Source organism: Puma concolor, chromosome B3, assembly GCF_028749965.1.
Source record: "Puma concolor isolate L17-30 chromosome B3, mPumCon1.1.hap2, whole genome shotgun sequence".
Taxonomy (NCBI): domain Eukaryota; kingdom Metazoa; phylum Chordata; class Mammalia; order Carnivora; family Felidae; genus Puma; species Puma concolor.
This window is the reverse complement of record NC_141672.1, coordinates 2776960-2795447: the sequence shown is the minus strand read 5'-3', so window position 1 is coordinate 2795447 and position 18488 is coordinate 2776960. Positions and strand designations below refer to the sequence as shown.

General features: G+C 45.9%; 2 protein-coding genes across 6 annotated transcripts in view; one reads left to right on the top strand and one right to left on the bottom strand.

Annotated features, from left to right (window-relative positions):
* Positions 1-5143: 5143 nt before the first annotated feature.
* The window catches only part of TDRD9 (tudor domain containing 9), a 117755-nt gene continuing 104410 nt past the window's right edge, over positions 5144-18488 (top strand). For 2 of the 3 annotated variants that reach the window (XM_086708682.1, XM_086708681.1), the window contains exon 1: positions 5146-5398. In XM_086708682.1, coding sequence (XP_086564808.1) covers positions 5199-5398 — 200 coding nt within the window. In that variant the 5' untranslated portion in view covers positions 5146-5198. Of the gene's footprint in view, positions 5399-18488 lie in introns of all 3 variants that reach the window. The other variant, XM_086708683.1, reaches the window with a different exon arrangement.
* RD3L (RD3 like) lies at positions 15417-18185 on the bottom strand. Of its 3 annotated transcripts, none has more exons than XM_086708686.1 (5): positions 18116-18185; positions 17408-17972; positions 17143-17249; positions 16447-16752; positions 15417-16102 (listed from the first exon to the last, which is right to left on the bottom strand). In XM_086708686.1, exons 4-5 carry the CDS (start codon positions 16743-16745, stop codon positions 15805-15807), a joined length of 597 nt encoding a protein of 198 aa, XP_086564812.1. In that variant the 5' UTR covers positions 16746-16752; positions 17143-17249; positions 17408-17972; positions 18116-18185; the 3' UTR covers positions 15417-15804. The 3 variants fall into 3 exon arrangements, with proteins under 3 accessions (XP_086564812.1, XP_086564811.1, XP_025774877.1); XM_086708685.1 differs by having other exon boundaries at positions 17408-17649; XM_025919092.2 differs by having other exon boundaries at positions 17408-18178.

Here is an 18488-nt window from a genome sequence, read left to right as displayed (position 1 = left end):
CCAGACAGAAATTGGGTAGGTTCAGCAGATTAGACAGTTGAAGAATACTGAACTGAAAGCTGCATTAGAAGATACCATTCAGAAGCACAGGGAGACCAAAGAGAAGATGAGAGGGTACAGCAGAAAAGCCCCTCGTATGTCATCTCAGAGGAAAGGAGAGTGAGATGGGGCAGAAAAGCTAGAAGAGGTAATTTTCCAAAAGTGATGGGGAAAAAAAATCACACCAAAGAATCAGAAAGCCTCACAGAAACCCAGCAGGCTGATAAGTCAAAATAGACCAACACTCTGAAATAAACAGAAAATAAATAAAATAAAACCATATAAAAATAAATACCACAGAAAATAAAACCATGGAAAAGTAAAGATGAGAAGATCTTAATTGCCTATCCAGAATTCTATGCATATAGAACTTAGGCTTCAGTAAAGAAGGTGAAATAAAGACATTTTGGATAACCTAAGGCTGAAGGAATGATCGATCACCAGATCTACAGTCCTTACAAAAAAGAATAAAAACCAAACAACCAACGTTCATTACTCAGGCAGAAGGGAAGTGAGCTCGGCTGGAGGGACGAGGACCATGGAAGGAAGAGCAGTGAGCGAGGTCCTGCTTTGAAGGGAAAAAACGCTTAGGATCAAGTGAAAGCTGCATTCACAACTTGGAAACCTTGCTGTTTTAGGGTAGTGGTTCTCAAAGGGTGGTTTGGGGGTTTCCAAGGACCTCTGGGTGTCGAAACTATTTTTGTAACAATGGCAAGATGTTATTTGTCTTTTTCACTAGAATTATCTCACAAGTATTCACTGGACTTTTCCAGAGGCTGACTTGTGATGTCACAACAGAATGAATACAGAACAGATATGAGAATCCAGCTATGTTCCGTTAAGGCAGACATTAAGAGATCTACAAAAATGTAAAAGTGTCATTCTTCTCACAGAGTGACTTTTTATAAAAATATTCTCTTTAACATCAAATAGGTTATGGTCACTTAAAAATGGATAAACAAAATGTCTCAGTTGTAATCCCTAATAAAGTAGATGTAACCCACAAAAATGAAAGTCCTCTAGGGTCTTCTTTCATTTTTAAGAGTAGAAAGGGGTCCTCAGAGAAGGACCAGGTTTGAGAACCACTGTCCTAGAAAAAGAATGATTTAGACTATAAAAAGGTAGGAAACAAGCATTTAGGGAAAACTCATGAGTATCATCATAATCTATTTCAAGACAACAAAGCTTTTGAACTTCAAACTCCACTTGACATCAACAGAATTTTCAGGTCTTTTGTTGCCAATCCAAAACACCCTATGAAAAATACATCTTCAAAGGAAACAAAATGTTTAAAGATAGAGCCACCTCAGCAGATTTATGCAAAGTGCAGAATTGCTGCATTTTGTAGCTGAGAAGGTCAGAGAAGACGTGCAGGTTCTTTGGGCACAGCTTCTCCCACTCTGTCAAGAGTGCTGCTGAATGGCATAAATCATTTGTTATCGTCTCGCCTGCGTGTTTTCCCTTTGGCTCCGCAGCTCAGGCTGCTCCGGGAATGCACATGTGACCTCCGCCAACGCCCAGGGGACTTCCTATGTGCCCTGGTCTAAGTGTCTATAAGCCGATTGAGAACTGTCAAGCTGTCTCTTTCAACTCTGGACAGGAAGGCAAGATGAGCTGGGCTAACTGAGGATGAAGCACCAAGAACTACTGATCAAATGAAGGGGTCAAAGCGATTCGGTCTGTGATGACACAGTGTTAAACCAGTAGTCAGGAAATGGCAATTAAATGAGAACAAATTTCTTTTTTTTTTTTTTAATGTTTTTATTTTTTATTTATTTTTCAGACAGACAGAGACAGAGCATGAACAGGGGAAGAGCAGAGAGAGAGGGAGACACAGAATCCGAAGCAGGCTCCAGGCTCCGAGCTGTCAGCACAGAGCCCGACGCGGGGCTCGAACTCACGAACCGTGAGATCATGACCAGAGCCGAAGTCGGACGCTTAACCGACTGAGCCACCCAGGCGCCCCCAAATTTCAAAGCTGAAGAAGCATCAAGAGAGCAGTTAGAAGCATCCTTAAACTGTAGTTAAAAACTCAAAACTCAAGGGGCGCCTGGGTGGCTCAGTCAGTTAAGTGTCGGACTCTCGGTTTCGGCTCAGGTCGTGATCTCGTGGTCTCATGAGTTTGAGTCCCACATCAGGCTGTGTGCTGATGGTATGGAGCCTGCTTGGGATCCTTTCTCTCTGCTCCCCCCCCCCCCACACTGTCTCTGTCTCTTGTTATTTTTTTTATTAAAAAAAAATTTTTTTTTCAACGTTTATTTATTTTTGGGACAGAGAGAGACAGAGCATGAACGGGGGAGGGGCAGAGAGAGAGGGAGACACAGAATCGGAAACAGGCTCCAGGCTCGAGCCATCAGCCCAGAGCCTGACTCGGGGCTCGAACTCACGGACCGTGAGATCGTGACCTGGCTGAAGTCGGACGCTTAACCGACTGCACCACCCAGGCACCCCTGTCTCTGTCTCTTTTAAAATAAGTAAATAAACTTAAAAAAATCCCTCAAAACTCAAGAGGACTGAAAGAGATAGCAACCCAAAAGGTCCAAAGAACATAGAAAAGGACTTCCAATCACCTTACACCCGTTAGAATTGGCTAAAATAAAAAAGACAAGAAACAGCAAGTATTGGTGACAGAAACACTTGGAGAAAAAGGAATATGCTTGATCACTGTTGCTGGGAAGGTAAATTGGTGCGGCCACTGTGGGAAGCGGTATGGAGGTTCCTCAAAATATTAAAGATAGACATACCATATGATCCAATAATTCCAATATTGGGTAATGATGCCCCCAAACCCAAAACCACAAATTCAAAAAGATATCTGCACCCCTACGTTTATTGCGGCATTTTTACAACAGCCAAGGTATGGAAGCAAACCAAGCGTCCATTGATAGCCAAAAGGAAAAGGAAGATACACACAACGGAATATCAGCCCTAAAAAGGATGAGACTGTGCCATTTCCAACAACGTGGCTGGACCTAAAGTGTATTACGCTCAGTGAAAGAAGTCAGACTGAGAAAAACAAATACATGATTTCACTTATATGTAGAATCTAAAAAAAAAAAAAAAATGAAGAAACCAACAAAAAGCAGCATCTGACTTATAAATGCAGAGAGCAAACTGATGGCTGCTAGAGGGAAGGGGGGATTGGGCAAAATGGGTAAAGGGGAGCGGGAGATACAAGCTTCCAGCTATCGAATGAGTAAGTCATGGGAATGGGAGGCACCGCATAGGGAACCGAGTCAATGATACCGTAATAGCGCCTCACGGTGACGGATGGTAGCTGCAGCAGCGGTGAGCACAGCATAATGTATAGAGTGTTGAACTGCTGTGTTCTACACCTACGCCTCCGCCATTGCCCGTTGACTATAGTCAGATAAAAACAGAACAAGCCCGCTCTTCCAAAAAAAAAAAAAAAAAAAAAGAGCAACTTCCACTTGAAACATCCAAGCAACATCCACCGTGTCACAGACAAGGGATGACAGAGTGTGGGAACCGTAACGTACTAGGAAACACAAATGTGAGTTTCAGTCGTTCCAAGTGGTTTCGATGCATTTGGGGAGATTTAGAACACGTTTTAGCCTTCACATAAACTATGAAGTTACAGTGTTTTTTAGTCAACGCTGAATAACGCCTGAAAAGTCTCAATGACTTTGTGATTACATTCTTATTTATTGAAAAACAGGTTCTTTCCCATGGCCAAAAAGTGCGTGGGCGAGGGGCACCTTTTGCAGGCTGCTGTGTTTGGAAACGTTAGAACGGGAAGCCCAGAGCTCATAAATATAAACTAGTGGTGTCATCAGGATTTGGACTTAGGACCCCTGGCTCAGTACCTTGCTGGGCTCATTGTTCCTGAAACGTGGAGAGCTCAACCCCCAACCAGTCTGACCGCTGTCTGCACTGCTCTCAAGCTGACCTCTATTCGCCACTCTTTGAGCATTTTCCAGTCCTTAACTCGACTTCACAACGTTGGTCAGCACTACGCTCCTGATGCCTTCCACCTACTCATTCACACGTGTCTTTCCGGAGAAAAGAATGGAATGATGGCCGGCAGGCAATCATGCCACTTTTCTTGTTCTCCGTGCCATCTCCCTGCCTTTGTAGATCTTTGCTGGATTCCCCCACCTCTGCCTCATCTTTCAGGCTGTTTCCTAGGGTTCTGTCCTCCACCTTCATTCTTCTAGTGCTCGGCCTGGGCCATTTCAGCTGTTCTCAGGGTCTTAACCACCGTTCATTTGCTGATGACCACCAAATCTGTACCTCTGGCCACCTCTTTCCATCTAGCCGTGTGCAAGACACCGTACCCCAGATGCAGGTTTAGGAAAGAAGGAGAGGAATTTAGTCATGTTGTGGCCCAAGAGAACTTCTTCCAAGCCTGCAGTTCAGGCCTTAGTGGCATGTGCCTTCAGGCCTCCGCCCATGGAGTACGTTCCCTGTGAGTCTTCCCTCTGCAGTCGTTCTTCACCTGCCTCGTTCCTGGCTACCCTGCAGATGTCCACTTTGGGGTCACTTTCTCCTAGAAATCTTTCCTGACCTTACTTCTGTTCCCCAGGTAAGGTGCAAGGTGTCTCAGTTCAGCAGCCAGCCGTTTACCTGGACAATATACACTCAACCCCCTCCTCCCGTTTGCCTTCCATCTCCCACCTTGAGGTCTCCCAGCGTGGTACCCCGGCAGCTCTGCGCCGAGCCTGACACACAGCAGGTGCTCCATCAATGTCTGGCCCTTCTCGGCCTGGAGCGCCAAGCCGCGGACGTAACCGCAGAGGGAACTGTGGAGAGCAAGTCAAGACCAAATTCTTGCACCTCCTGGATCCGCTGATGCCCCGGCCCAGGCCCCTAAAACGCAGAGCAGCTTCGAGGGACTCACCTCGCCGACTCGGGGGCCGTCGCAGTGGCTCAGGCGTTCCCCAACGAGCGGAAGAGCGACGCTGCCGACAGCGCAGGCGCTGGGCTGCCAGTGCTCCCAACAGGCCTAGCGCGGCGCCGAGGGGCGGGGCCGGCAGCACGAGGTTCCGCCGTGCGAGCGCTGGCACATCCTGATTGGAGGGCCCGGGCGGGGCGGGGCCGCGTTCCCGCCGTGCAGGACGCGCCTTCGCGTTCTTGGCGTCGTCTGTTCCCGCCGCTCCGCTGGGCAGTTGAGGTGGCGTCGTCGCCGTGCCGGGAGCATGCTGCGCAAGCTCACCGTCGACCAGATCAACGACTGGTTCACCATCGGCAAGACCGTGACGGATGTGGAACTGCTGGGCTCACCGCCCGCCTTCCCGGCCGAGGCGGCCAGGGACGAGGCGCAGCGCAGGGACGCGCCCCCCGGCTTCGGCCCAGCAGCCGGGGCCCAGACTGGGGCCCAGCCGGCAGCGTCCGGGAGGTAGGAGGCCGAGGGTGGGTGCGAAGCCCAGGCCCGGCCAGGGGTGGGAGCGAGGCCGGCAGTGGGGGAGCGTCTGGGGGTTGGTGTGAGGCCCGAGCCCTTGCTCCTCCCCAGACTCTCCGTGACTACGTCCCTGGCCCCCGGCCGGACCACCCCGTGACCTAGGCCTGGTTAACTCTCCTGGAAGTTGAGCCACTCCAGAATTAGGTTCACTTTTTAACTTTTTTTTTTTTTTTTATTAATAAGCTATTTTTGAGAGCAGTTTACATTTACAGAAAAGTTGAGCATAATCCCAAGTACCTTCTTCACCCCCGCCAACGTTTCCCTGTTGTTAATATCTTTTTTTGCGTGTCATTGTACAAGTGACGAGCCGATGTGGATACGTTATCGTTAACCAGAGTCCGTAGTGACGATGAGGGTTCAATCTTAGTGTTGTGGTCTGTGGTTGTGGACAGGTGTATGAACCTGTATCCACCACCATACAGAATAGTTCCACTGCCTTTTGTGCTCTGCCTCTTTACCCCTCCCTCTCCCCCCCAACCCTGGCAACCACTGATCCTTTCACTATCCGTAGTGTTGCGTTTTCCAGAGTGTCTTATAGTTAGAATCAGGCCTGTTTAGCCTTTTCAGATCTGCTACTTTGATTTTGTAGTATGTGTTTAAGTTTTCTCCATGTTTTTTCATGGATTGGTAGCTTTTTTCCTTCTTTTTTTTTTCTTTTTTCTTTTTTCTTTATTTTTGAGACAGGGAGAGACAGAGCATGAACAGGGGAGGGTCAGAGAGAGGGAGACACAGAATCTGAAACAGGCTCCAGGCTCTGAGCTGTCAGCACAGAGCCCGACGCGGGGCTGCAACTCATGAACGGTGAGATCATGACCTGAGCCGAAGTCGGACGCTTAGCCGACTGAGCTACCCAGGCGCCCCAGTTTTTTAGTTTTTGAGAAAGTTTCTCTTGTTGGTTGGCCCCGTCAGGTTTTCATGGGATTGCTTCAAGCCTCTGTAGACAAGCTTCAAGCCTTTGCAGAGTCAAGGACTACTTGGGATCTTTAGTAAACCTGTTCTTGGAGGCGGGGAGGGGACAAAGAGACCCTTGTGCAGCTTTAGAGTGGCTTTTTTGTTGCTGCTTTTGTACTTTTTCCCCTTGAATTGCTCTAGTGAGTAATCCTATAGGCTACCCTCTCTCCTTAAGCCTCCTCTGCTTGTAACGGGCAGAGCTGTGTTGCTTCTAAATAACTTATTGTGGTAGTGGATGTAAATTATTATTGCCCTTTTCAGAAACTAAAAGTATAGATTTAAATGTTCTAACTACTGAGGACCAGTTGTTACAATTTCCAGTCTTGGTGGATTAAGACTTTGAAAAATCAATAAAAATGAAATTTCAGAGTAATGGAATGGAAAAAAGAAAATACAAGCCCCACTTAAAATATTAATTATAATTATCAAGTAAAATTACTTTGTAAAATTGCCATAAACGTTTCAACTTCTGTATGTAGCTAGAAATAGGCAAATAACATTGAGATTTGTTTGTGTAGTGCTTTGAGTCTGAGCAGTACTTCTCTGAAAGGCCCTTCCTGGGCCCTTACCACGTGCATATCTAAGGCGGAGGCTCTGCTGTGTAGTGGGCACTCAAATACAGCTACGTTATTTAGTCCTTGAAATAACCCCCTGAGATTGATGGCAGTAACTTAATTTTGTAGTTGAGGAAACAGACTTGGGTGGTAAAGTGCCTTGCCCAATAACTTCCTGAAATAAATAGTCACGGTAGGTAGAAAGAGCCTCTACCCCCCTCCAAAGATAACCACGGGACCCTGTGACTGTGTTCTGTTACAGGAAAGAGGGATTTTGCGGATGTAACTAAGGTTATAGATTCTAAAATAGGGAGATTACCTGGATTGTCTAATGACACGAGCCCTTAAAAGCAGGGATTTGAAACACGAGAGGGACTCGACCAGTTGGTGTCAGACAGGACCGACCACAAAGGAAGCAGGAGAAGAATGTGGACAGCTAGGAGCAAAGATGGGATCCCGGCTGACGGCCAGCAGGGAAACAGGGACCTCTGTCCTACAACTTCAAGGAACTGAATTTGGCCAACGACCCTGAATGAGCCTTTGGTAGTGAACGCAGTCCTGCCAACACCTTGATTTTGGCCTTACGGGACTCTAAGCAGAGGACCTACTTGTGTCCGCCTGCACTACTGATTGACAGAAACTATGAAATAATCAATTTGTGTTGTTTTGAACTGCTGGATTATTGATAATTTGGTATGGCAGCAACAGGAAACTGATACAGTGGTAGACCTGGGGTTGATGTAGGGTGAGCTGACCATAAAGGCACCCTCTGCCCCGTGGCAGGCACACAGCTGATGCTCAGATACTTGTTGACTGAGCTCTTTCCAGAAAGGAGAGTTTGAATGAGGTTTTGATGTTGGTGAGAAAACATCTGACATAGAGGAAGACAGGTTTTGAAGTATAGGATAGCCCACAGTGAAACTGTATTTGGGAGGGACGATCAGGGTACGATCAGTGTGCGTTGAGTCTCTGGAGTCCAGTCCACGAGAGCGTTGTTAAACCAGCTTCATGAGTCATGTGAGTAATGACTACCGGCATTAAAAATAAAGAAGAGAAGTAGAAAACATGAGACTCTTTGGCACCTCCAAATGTACGTTGTCCCAGAGAAAGCTTTCCCATAGAAACTCCCCATTTCAAATCACCTATCTGGTGATTCCTTTTACCTAATTCAGTTTTCCCTTCTCGGTATCTCTCAGGTAAGTTGAGTGCCCACTGTGTTGAGCACCGCGTCAGGTGACAGGAAGCACAGCAGTCTGTCCTTCCGACAGACGAGGGAGGTCCCATTTTATAGCTGAGGATCAGCTAAGTTGAGAAACTGATCCCTGTCCGCCTATTTATTATGTGGTAGGATGGCTGTCTGACTCCAGCATATGTTACTTTTCACTTCTCGCTTGTTGCTTTTCGGTATGTAGGCTTTGCACACGTTAGTGTGTGTACGTGTTATCCTCCGGGAGTTGCGGTTTTCTGTTGACCACAAAAGCCGTGCTTTTTAAAGACCTTTTTGTCCGTTTACAGATTTAGTTTGTTAGGCCACTTTCCCATGAATTACAGTGTTCTCTATGTAATTCAATGCCCCGGAGGGGAGTGGCTGAGAGAGAGAGAGAGAGAAAGAATAGGGGAGCTCTGGGGGCACGGAGCTGGGTCCACGATTATCTCTGAAACCACGAAGGACTCTGCTGCTTCATCTGAGGCTACTGGGGGGCCATTGGAAGGCACTCTGGGGTTTTGACCAGAGCTGTGGGGTGATGTGACTTCTGGCTTTAACATGATCATTGCTGTGTGGAATGGACTGCAGTGGGCCCAGGGCAGTAACAGGGGATCAGGGAAGAGTCCATTAATATCATCTGTGACATCACTTTAGATGTCAGCTTGGCTGGACAGTTGTGCTAATATTTGGCCCAACATGATTTAAAAAAAAGCTTTTTTTTTAAAAAAACGTGTATTTGGGGCGCCTGGGTGGCGCAGTCGGTTAAGCGTCCGACTTCAGCCAGGTCACGATCTCACGGTCCGTGAGTTCGAGCCCCGCGTCAGGCTCTGGGCTGATGGCTCGGAGCCTGGAGCCTGTTTCTGATTCTGTGTCTCCCTCTCTCTCTGCTCCTCCCCCGTTCATGCTCTGTCTCTCTCTGTCCCAAAAATAAATAAACGTTGAAAAAAAAAATTAAAAAAAAAAATGTGTATTTACCTTAGAGAGACAGTGTGTGAGAGGGGGAGGGGCAGACAGAGAGGGAGACACAGAATCCGAAGCAGGCTCCAGGCTCTGAGCTGTCAGCACAGAGCCCAATGCGGGGCTCAGACCCATGAACCTCGAGATCGTGACCTCAGCCAAAGTTGGATGCTTAACCAGCTGAGTCACCCAGTGCCCCTGGCCCAACATGATTCTGGATGTTTCTATGGAGGTGCTTTTTGGATGAAACGAACATTTAAATTGATAGATTTTGAGTAAGGCAGATTACCTTCCAAATTGTGGGTGGGCCTCATCAAATCAGTTGAAGACCTGGCTAGAACGAAGATTTACCTCCTAAAACAAGAAGGAATTCTGCCAAGTCCCTTCAGACTCGGGCTGCAACTCCTTCTCAGGTTTCCAGTCTGCTGGCCTAGCCTGCACATTTTGGACTTGTGTCTCTACAATCTCATGAGCTAATTCCTAAAAGTAAATCTCTCTTTCTCTATACACATCTGTTGGTTTAGTTTCTCTGGAGAATGCCCGCTAATACATCATCTAAGAAGAGAGGATGGTGGGTTAGACCAGGACTGTGGCATTGGAGGCGGTAAGCAGTATGCAGTTTGGATGTATTCCTAAGACACAAGCGAGGACTTTGTAGCTGGATCAGATACAGAACATGAGTGGGGAAGCAATAACGGGGACACCAAGGTTCTTGGCCGAGCAGCTGGAATGTGTTGCCATCGACGGAGAAAGGCAGGACCACGGGAGGAGCTGGTGTATGGGGAGACTTTTGATTTGGACATGTTAACTTGACATGACTGTTAGATAACAGTAAACGCAGGCAGTCTGGAATTGAGGAAGGAAGCCTGGCTGGAGCTAGATGTTTGGGGGTTCAGTTTAAGGCTTGGAGACCAATGAGCTCACCCAGACTATGGGTGGTGGATCCTAGTGGGTGAGTGCAGGTCCAAGGACCTGAGAAGAAGAAGCGGGTGAGAAGAGGTCCAAGGACCCAAGCCTGGACCCCTTGAATGTTGAGAAGTTGACGAGATGGAATAAAGAAGAGTGAGAAGGAATGCCTGGAAGGCTCGGGAAAACCAGGCGGGTGGCCACCTCCCCTTTGTGAATAACCACTTGCCTGGTGCCCTGTGTCCACATCTCTTAGTACTTGTATGGAATTGCTTTCTGTTGTTTTCTCCACATGAGAACTTTTTTTTTTTTAATTTTTTTTAACGTTTTATTTACTTTTGAGACAGAGAGAGACAGAGCATGAACGGGGGAGGGGCAGAGAGAGAGGGAGACACAGAATCGGAAGCAGGCTCCAGGCTCTGAGCCGTCAGCCCAGAGCCCGACGTGGGGCTCGAACTTGCGGACCGTGAGACTGTGACCTGAGCCGAAGTCGGACGCTCAACCGACTGAGCCACCCAGGCGCCCCGCCACATGAGAACTTTTTGAGGGAACGTTTTATCACTGAATCTCCGCCTCCTGGTGTAGTGCCTGGCACGTAGTAGGGGCCCAGGTATCTGCATGAATGGACTGCCTTGGTAGGTCCCAATTCTTGAGGTCTTATGATATGCTAGAAATGAGTATGGCTTCCTTATCTGCTCCTGCTTTGACTGAATTGTGAAATCTGTCATACGCCTCTGACCACAGCTGATTTCCCTAAGGGGTGTGTGTGTGTGTGTGTGTGTGTGTGTGTGTGTGTATAATCCGATGAAAATTAGAATATCCTGGCAGATGTTTCCAGAATAAGAGTGCACTTCCCCGTTTGTGCTTTCACCAACCTGGCCTAGATGAACCATCCTCTCTTTCCTGCATTATTGCAAAAGCCTTCTATTTTTATTCTCCTCGCTTCCCATCCTTGCCCCCCGAATATTCTAGCACCTAGAAGAATGCCTGGCACGAAGTGGATGATCGGTTAATGTTTGGTAAATGAGAAAATTCTTGAGTCAACACTCACATCTAAGGTTTTTTGAGTACATGTGCAACTATCTGTGGCTAGATTGTCATTAGAATAAAATGTAGACTCTGTTATGACTAACCGAGCTTTCCTCCAGCTGATATCTGCCTAATCTGCTGCTGCCCTCTGGCCACATTGGCATTTATTTTTTCTGTGTCTTGAAGACCCCAAACTCACTTCCACCTTGGGGCTTCTGTCTCTACTCTTCTTCCCGGAGTGCCTGCCCTTTTCCGTCTCCCTCTGCTTTGTTTCTTCCTGGGACCGCCTTCATCATTCCGGGCTCTGTCCCGATGTCTGCTCCTTGTACGGGCCTCCTGTGGCCTCCACAGCTGCACAAATCCTCCCACACCTCCTGTCTCCATCTCTGTAGTCTCTCTCAACATTGTTTTCTCCTCTAAAGCACTTACCATGTGCCCCAAGTCGTCTTTGTGATGTGTTTTTGGTCCCTCCACCATCGAGAATGATTCTGAGATTTCTGGCTCTGGGATTCTCTAAGAATTGGATGGCTTGGTGGCATTGTTGTTTACTGAGCTGAAGTGTCTAAAGAGCTGTGCTTTTTTGTGTGTACATGTGTTGCTTTGATTCCTTTGTTCCTTTTCTTGATTTGTATTTATCCTTTTAGAAAACAAATCTCTGTGACCTTGGTTACCTGTGGGCATCCAAGAGGAGGTGTCAGGTAAACAACTGACTGTATGCATTTGGAGCTCAGAGGTTAAGTTGGGGCTGGACACAGTGCAGGGACCCGACAGATGCCAGTCCCTGCCTTGTTGTTCACTGACGTTGGACAGCCATTGAACTTGTCTGAGGCTGTTTGTTCATGTGTCGAGTGGGAGTGATACCACTTTCAAGGAAAGGATTAAATGAGTATATGTATACAGTGCTTTGCACACAGCACCTGGCATGTGAAAGAACGACTTAAACGCTACTAAATGGATTGGGCTGGTTAAATAATGCTCAGTTCTGAGGGACGCCTGGGTGGCTCAGTCGGTTAAGAATCTGACTTTGGCTCAGGTCATGATCTCATGGCCCATGAATTTGAGCCCTACATTGGGCTCTGCGCTGTTAGCACAGAGCCCAGTTCAGATCCTCTGTCCCTCCCTCTGTCTGCCCCTCCCATGTGAGTGTGCTCTCTCTTTCTCTCAAAAACAAACATTTAAAAAAATCTGCTAACTTTTGAGAGCTTACGATGTGTCAGATACACAGAGTACTTTTATGTGGATTAATGTATATTGCACCTCACTATTTTTTTTACATTTACTTATTTTTGAGAGAGAGAGAGAGAAGGAGAGAGTGCACACACAAGTGGGGGAGGGGCAGAGAGAGAAGGACACAGAGAGTCTGAAGCAGGCTCCAGGCACCAAGCTGTCAGCACAGAGCCCGATGTGGGGCTCGAACTCACAAACCGTATCATGACCTGAGCTGAAGTTGGACACCCAACCGACTGAGCCACACCGGCCCCCCCCCTGCACCTTAGTATTTTCTAGCCAAAGCTTTTAGCCACTGAGCCAATACTTTCTCTTTATAAAACATGCCTAAAGCCTTCCTGGTAGTTCTTTCCCCCATTTGCACCCCCTAATGTTTTTGACCCTCATTTTCTTGCCGGTTTTAGAAACAGGCCAACGTATGGAATGAGATCTGTTAATATTTAGGAAGTTATTTGTGTTAAAATTTCTATTTGATTTGTAGATTTTTGAGCAACAACTGTAGTTTTGTTTTTTTTTTGAAATTTATTTTGAGAGAGAGAGAGGGAGAGAGAGAATCCCAAGCAGGCTCCGCCCTGTCAGCACAGATCCTGAGGTGGAGCTCCACCTGAGCTGTAACCAAGAGTCAGATGTTTAACTGACTGAGCTACCCAGGAGCCTCTAAACAACTGTAGTTTTAAATTACATACACCAGTGCTCTCACAGGAACCATGGTTGTTACGCTATTGCCAAAACAGAGAGATTCTGTCTACCAAAATGCAGTGTATTTTTTCCATTCCTGTTTATTTATTTCTATATAAAAGTTTTTTTTAAGTTTATTTAATTTTGAGAGAGACAGAGACAGTACAAGTGGAGTAGCAGAGAGAGAGGGAGAAAGAGAAAGAGAATCCCAAGTAGGCTCTGCACCATGAGCGCAGAGCCCGATGTGGGGCTTGAACCCCTGAACCGTGAGATCATGATCTGAGCTGAAACCAAGCGTCAGAGGCTTAACTGAGTGAGCCACCCAGGTGCCCCTTAAGATTTTTTTTTTAATGTTAATTTTTGAGAGAGAGAGAGAGACGGAATGTGAGCGGGGAAGGGGCCGAGGGAGAAGGAGACACAGAATCTGAAGCAGGCTCCAGGCTCTGAGCTGGCAGCACAGAGCCCACCTTGGGGCCCGAACCCATGAACGCTGAGATCATGACCTGTGCTGAAGTTGGACGCTTAACCAACTGAGTGACCCAGGCGCCCCTCCATTTCTCTTTAAAGTCTGGCTGTGGAATTGACTGCATCGTGGGCAACTTAGAGCAGCATGGGTTCATTTTCCTCTTGGACTAGTGGGTCACCGAAGTGTCTGTAGCTTTTTCAGTCGTAGGAAGCTTCTGACAGCGGGGACTGAAGACTGTCCTCTTCTTCCTGTCTGGACAGGGAGAGTGGCCATCTCCAAAGGGATGTGCTTGGTCATTTCTTTTGTGTGGTGGCTGATTAAGGTGCCCTGGGGGGGGGGGGGGAAGAATGGAGTGTTCTGGGTCTCTTTGTGGTGTATATTTCCTCATCTGCATGGTGAGGTTGCCACTTCTGGGGCTGCATCATAGACCACTCCAAGCTGTTTAAAACAGACATTTTGTTCCCACCATTAAGGTGATAATATGAAAACTTTTGTGTGCTGTTTTCTGTATTCACTGGATAATAAGCAGTTATGCACTTCTGGGGACAGTCAGCTCTCCCACAAATAGTTTCCATTCAAATTTCTCAGTGCTGGAAGAGCCCTTGCTAGTTAGCTTGTGAACACAGAACCACAAGGGAACAGGAACGAGAGGGGTCTATTTCAGATCCACTTAGAGCTGTGTTTCCCCTTACCTTGTCTTATTAAACCCTGGTTGGGTTGACACCATTCACTGCATGGTTAGGATTAAAGACCAAGTTGAAGCCTGCTCAGGATGCTGTGGATGTTGTCTGAGAGTACAGGAGAAAACAGGTCAGAAGGGTTTGTTTGGGGTGTGTATTCAGTTCTGGTCCTGAATATGTTTTCCTTTTAGATGGAAGAAAACGATAAAATCCCAAGTGTGAAGTTGTAAACATTGGGTTCCTTGGACTTACTTTTAAGAGTGATAAAAATTCTAGGGGAGCCTAGGTGGCTTAGTCGGTTAAGCGTCCAGCTTCAGCTCAGGTCATGATCTCATGGTTCATGGGTTCGAGCCCCGCGTCGCGCTCTGTGCTGACAGCTCAGAGCCTGGAGCTTGCTTCAGATTCTGTCTCTCCCTCTCTCTCTGCTCCTCCCCCACTCATGCTCTGTCTCTCAAAAATAAATAAACATTAAAAAAAAAAGTGATAAAGATTCTAGCACTTAATAAAAAAACCCCAATGATGAGTTTTCTCCTTGAATGAAATTATGAAATGTTGAATTTTGCATATTAAATATTAGGTATTTTATTTTATTTATTTTGAGAGGGGGGGAGGGAGGCAGAGAGAGTGAGCAAGCGTGAGTGGGGAGGGGCAGAAAGAGAGGAAGAGAGAATCCCAAGCAGGTTCTGCACTCTCCGTGTAGAGCGAGATGTGAGGCTTGAACTCACAAACCAAGAGATCATGACCTGAGCCGAAATCAGGAGTCAGCTGCTTAACTGACTGAGCCACCAGGCACCCTGAATATTTGCCATCTTAAATGAACCCAGTCTGTTTCTCTTTATTGATATAATATAGTGCTCTATTTCCTTATTTATTTATTTATTTATTTATTTATCGTATTTATTTATTTATAAAATGTTTTATTTATTTTTGAGAGAGAGAGCGAGCGAGCATGTGCACACAAGCAGGGCAGGAGCAGAGAGAGGGAGACAGAGGATTCAAAGTGGGCTCTGCACTGACAGCAGCAAGCCCGATGTGGGGCTCGAACTCACAGACTGCAAGATCATGGCCTGAGCCGAGGTCGGACGCTCAACCGACTGAGCTACCCAGATGTCCCTGTTTCTTTTTCACGCCTTTCCTTAACGTTAGTTGCGATTTAAAAATATTGTAATTAGTAACAAATCTGAGTGTTGGAGTAAAGCATCACTTAGTCTTTACACATTATCTTCTCTGTGACTGCCCATCCTCCCTTCCCTGCTGATTATGACTGGAGGCCGCTCCGTGTTTTATTGTAAAAGTAAGATTCACATCAGTCATTTATTTTATTCTATACAGCTTCCTTTCAGAATAAAAGTCAAGGTTAATGTCTAATTTCCACACAGAATTTGTCCAGTTTCATACTAAATAAAATGCCTATGTTCCTGTGAGAGATGTTTGAGGTATAAGAAAATACTTCAAACATTTTTTTCAAAATATTTGGAACCATTTTAGTTAAAAGTAGACTGTTTAATAAAACATTGCATTTGTAGAGTGGTTAAAAAAGGAACACTACTTAAAACCTAGGATGCAGAGTTAAACACTACGTAACATCTGACTTTGCAACAAAACATGAAATCACATCACTTTTTCTTTTAATATTAAGAGTTCTGCTTCTAAAGGTGGTCATAGAAACTCCTCTGGTTATAAGTAACTTAACTTGATGGGTAATAATATGGTAGGTTCCATATTCTGTGTGAGAATGCTGGGAACCTGTTCTTTGTGGTTTTGTCCACGTAACTGGAAATAGTGGGTATTTCGTCTTTGTCTGAACTCTTGGAGCTTGAGCCTGGCATCACAGAAGGAACAGGACAGTCTGTGTTCCTTGACTCTTCCAGGCCTTCCTGCTGGTTGCCTTTGTCAGCACTGTTTAGGAAGTCTTTCAGAACTTGCTTGAAGATGTAGACTATTTCCCATGGCAGTACATCATTTTCTGCTAAAACTTCTCGAAATCTAGAGGGAAAGCAGTAATGAATATTCAATTCAGAAACTCCCTTCTGTGCATATTCATTTATCTCTGAAATATAGCTGAAATAATGTAATTGCATAGTAGTTACCTTTTGAATAATCTGCTCATCCCTTTAAAATTACGCTTCTGGTAAAGACATTCTCTGTGACTTAAAAATATTTCCAGTAAGATATTTTTGTCCAGCCTATCCTTGGGGATTTTGGTTTTGGGTTTTTGATGCACGTGATTAAAGTATGTACCCGATAGAATACGATTTCCAGTCTAGATATATGAAGACCTTAGACTTGACAGCAGCAGATAATCACAAAAGAGAACATAGTATTTTTACCTGCTGAGAATAGTTCCGGTCTGACAAGGTTGAACTTGTGAGCAAAGGACTTCAAGTTGTCTTTGTTCAGTAGCCGGGATGGTCATGTGGGGGTTCTGGTGGTTTCTCAGCCAGTTGTAATCCACTCCTGTTTTTTTTACTTTTTGTTCATTTTCAATCTCTTGTATTAGTCTCTCTCGCTCCTTCAGATGCCACTTTAATTCCCGAAGCAGGGTCTTTGTCACTACATCTGAGCCAGGACAGTGTGCGGGTTTGTAGGCATCGTATTTTGGCCATTTCATCCAGCCAAAAAGTGGCATGCTCAGCCTATGGGAATAGTCTCACTTGTTTATTTGTATAAAATGTTGCGGTTCTGATCAGCACATCTGTTTCTTTTCAGTAAATTTGCCAGAAACTGCGTGAATTTTTCACTGGTTAGATATGCAGGTCAAAACGAGATTAGAATGTGGATTAAAGTCTTTTAATTTCTAACTAGGTCAGTACCAAAAACCAAGCTTTGAAAACACATTATGTAGCTAAGCAGAAGTGAAATATACAAAGTCAGAGATAATCTCCAGACTGAACATTTTCTGAAAATAACACTGGCACTTGCTATTAAAAGTTCTTAGGAGGCTTTAAAACATTAATGTATAGGAAAGCTCTACCTACACACACACTTTTGACTTAGGTTTTGCGCAGAAAAGGTTTAAAGCGTACCTGGTAAGTTGATGGATCCGATGTGGTGATGTTGCCAAAGAGTTTGCTTGAATTAGTGACGAGGCTATGTTTTTCTTGGGCGTATATTGTTCTTCCGGATGCGTTCCCTGTTGGAAGGAATGAACCTCCTTATTTACCCACTGAAACTGTATTTGAAATAAATCAATTTTTGTGTTAGGAATGAGGTTGTGATGTCTTCATTTAGAGAGAACGCTCATTAATTCACCTTGTAAGTGAGCTAGAAGAAGTGACAAAAATAACTTACTGTTTAATCTTCACAAATTATATAACGGTCTGCCTTTTGAACGTAGCTCCGTCTGTTTGAAAAAGATGCCGGCAGCCACAGGCTCTGGTCCTAAATGCACTCCGACTCGGCTCCGGTGATGCAGCGAGGAGCGGCACCGGGAGGCACCAGGGCCGCGCTCCCAGCTACGGGGGGGACGGTGCGTGCTGTGATGTTCTGCTGTGGGTCACAGCTCAGGGCTGTATTTTTATGCCTGTAGAGAGCTAAAAATAACCACGCTGCTTTAATTCTTCTGCTTAACTTTCAGGCCATCTAGAAGCCAGGTCACTGTCCCCTCTAATGAGAGCAGAAAAAACAGATCAGTCTTGACGATTTGCAAAATATCCGTCCTGAGGAAATTTGTTATGATGGAGCAAAAGAGGCGAAGAATGCTGGTATCAGTCCTGGGTGGACTGTTTAGTCAGGATTATTTTCTGTATTCATCTCATTTCTCTAACTGGTAGTGAAATTTGTACGCTGGAGCCAGTTGTGAGGCCGGAGGACGTAAATGCTGAAGTAGGTGACTTGACAATATAGTTTATACTCTCTTGAAAAACCGTAATAATAGATTAAGGGTAGGGGAAAAGAGAGATCTAAGAGCATGAGAAATTGAAAACGAAACCTTGTAATTCATTCTACAGAAGACGATGGCAGTGTTTTCTTTTGGAGCCGAGGGTGAAACACACTTACCGTTGGGGCGAGGGCCGATGCGATGCGATGCGCTGCGGGATGGTCTTTCCTTCAGGGGCCGCGGGTCTCTGGCTGAAGGGCAGACAGGTCTTTTACTCTGTGCTTCTGTGTTCGGTGACTACGTAGCGGCTTTTCCTTTCATACCACTTGTTTCTTCTGTCGCCTTTTCCTTCAAATGAACTGTGAAGAATGGACATGGTTCCCATCAGACCCGCTTGTCACGCGTGATGAAGAGTGACGTGTGCGGTCAGCCTACAGCCCTGTTCCTTACACGTGAGAAGTGGCCCGCTGTCGGCATCCATCATCTTCACCGGGCAGGTTTTCACATCGCATCGTGTGCGGCGCTCTGAGAACGGAAGCAGTCGAGTTCGGC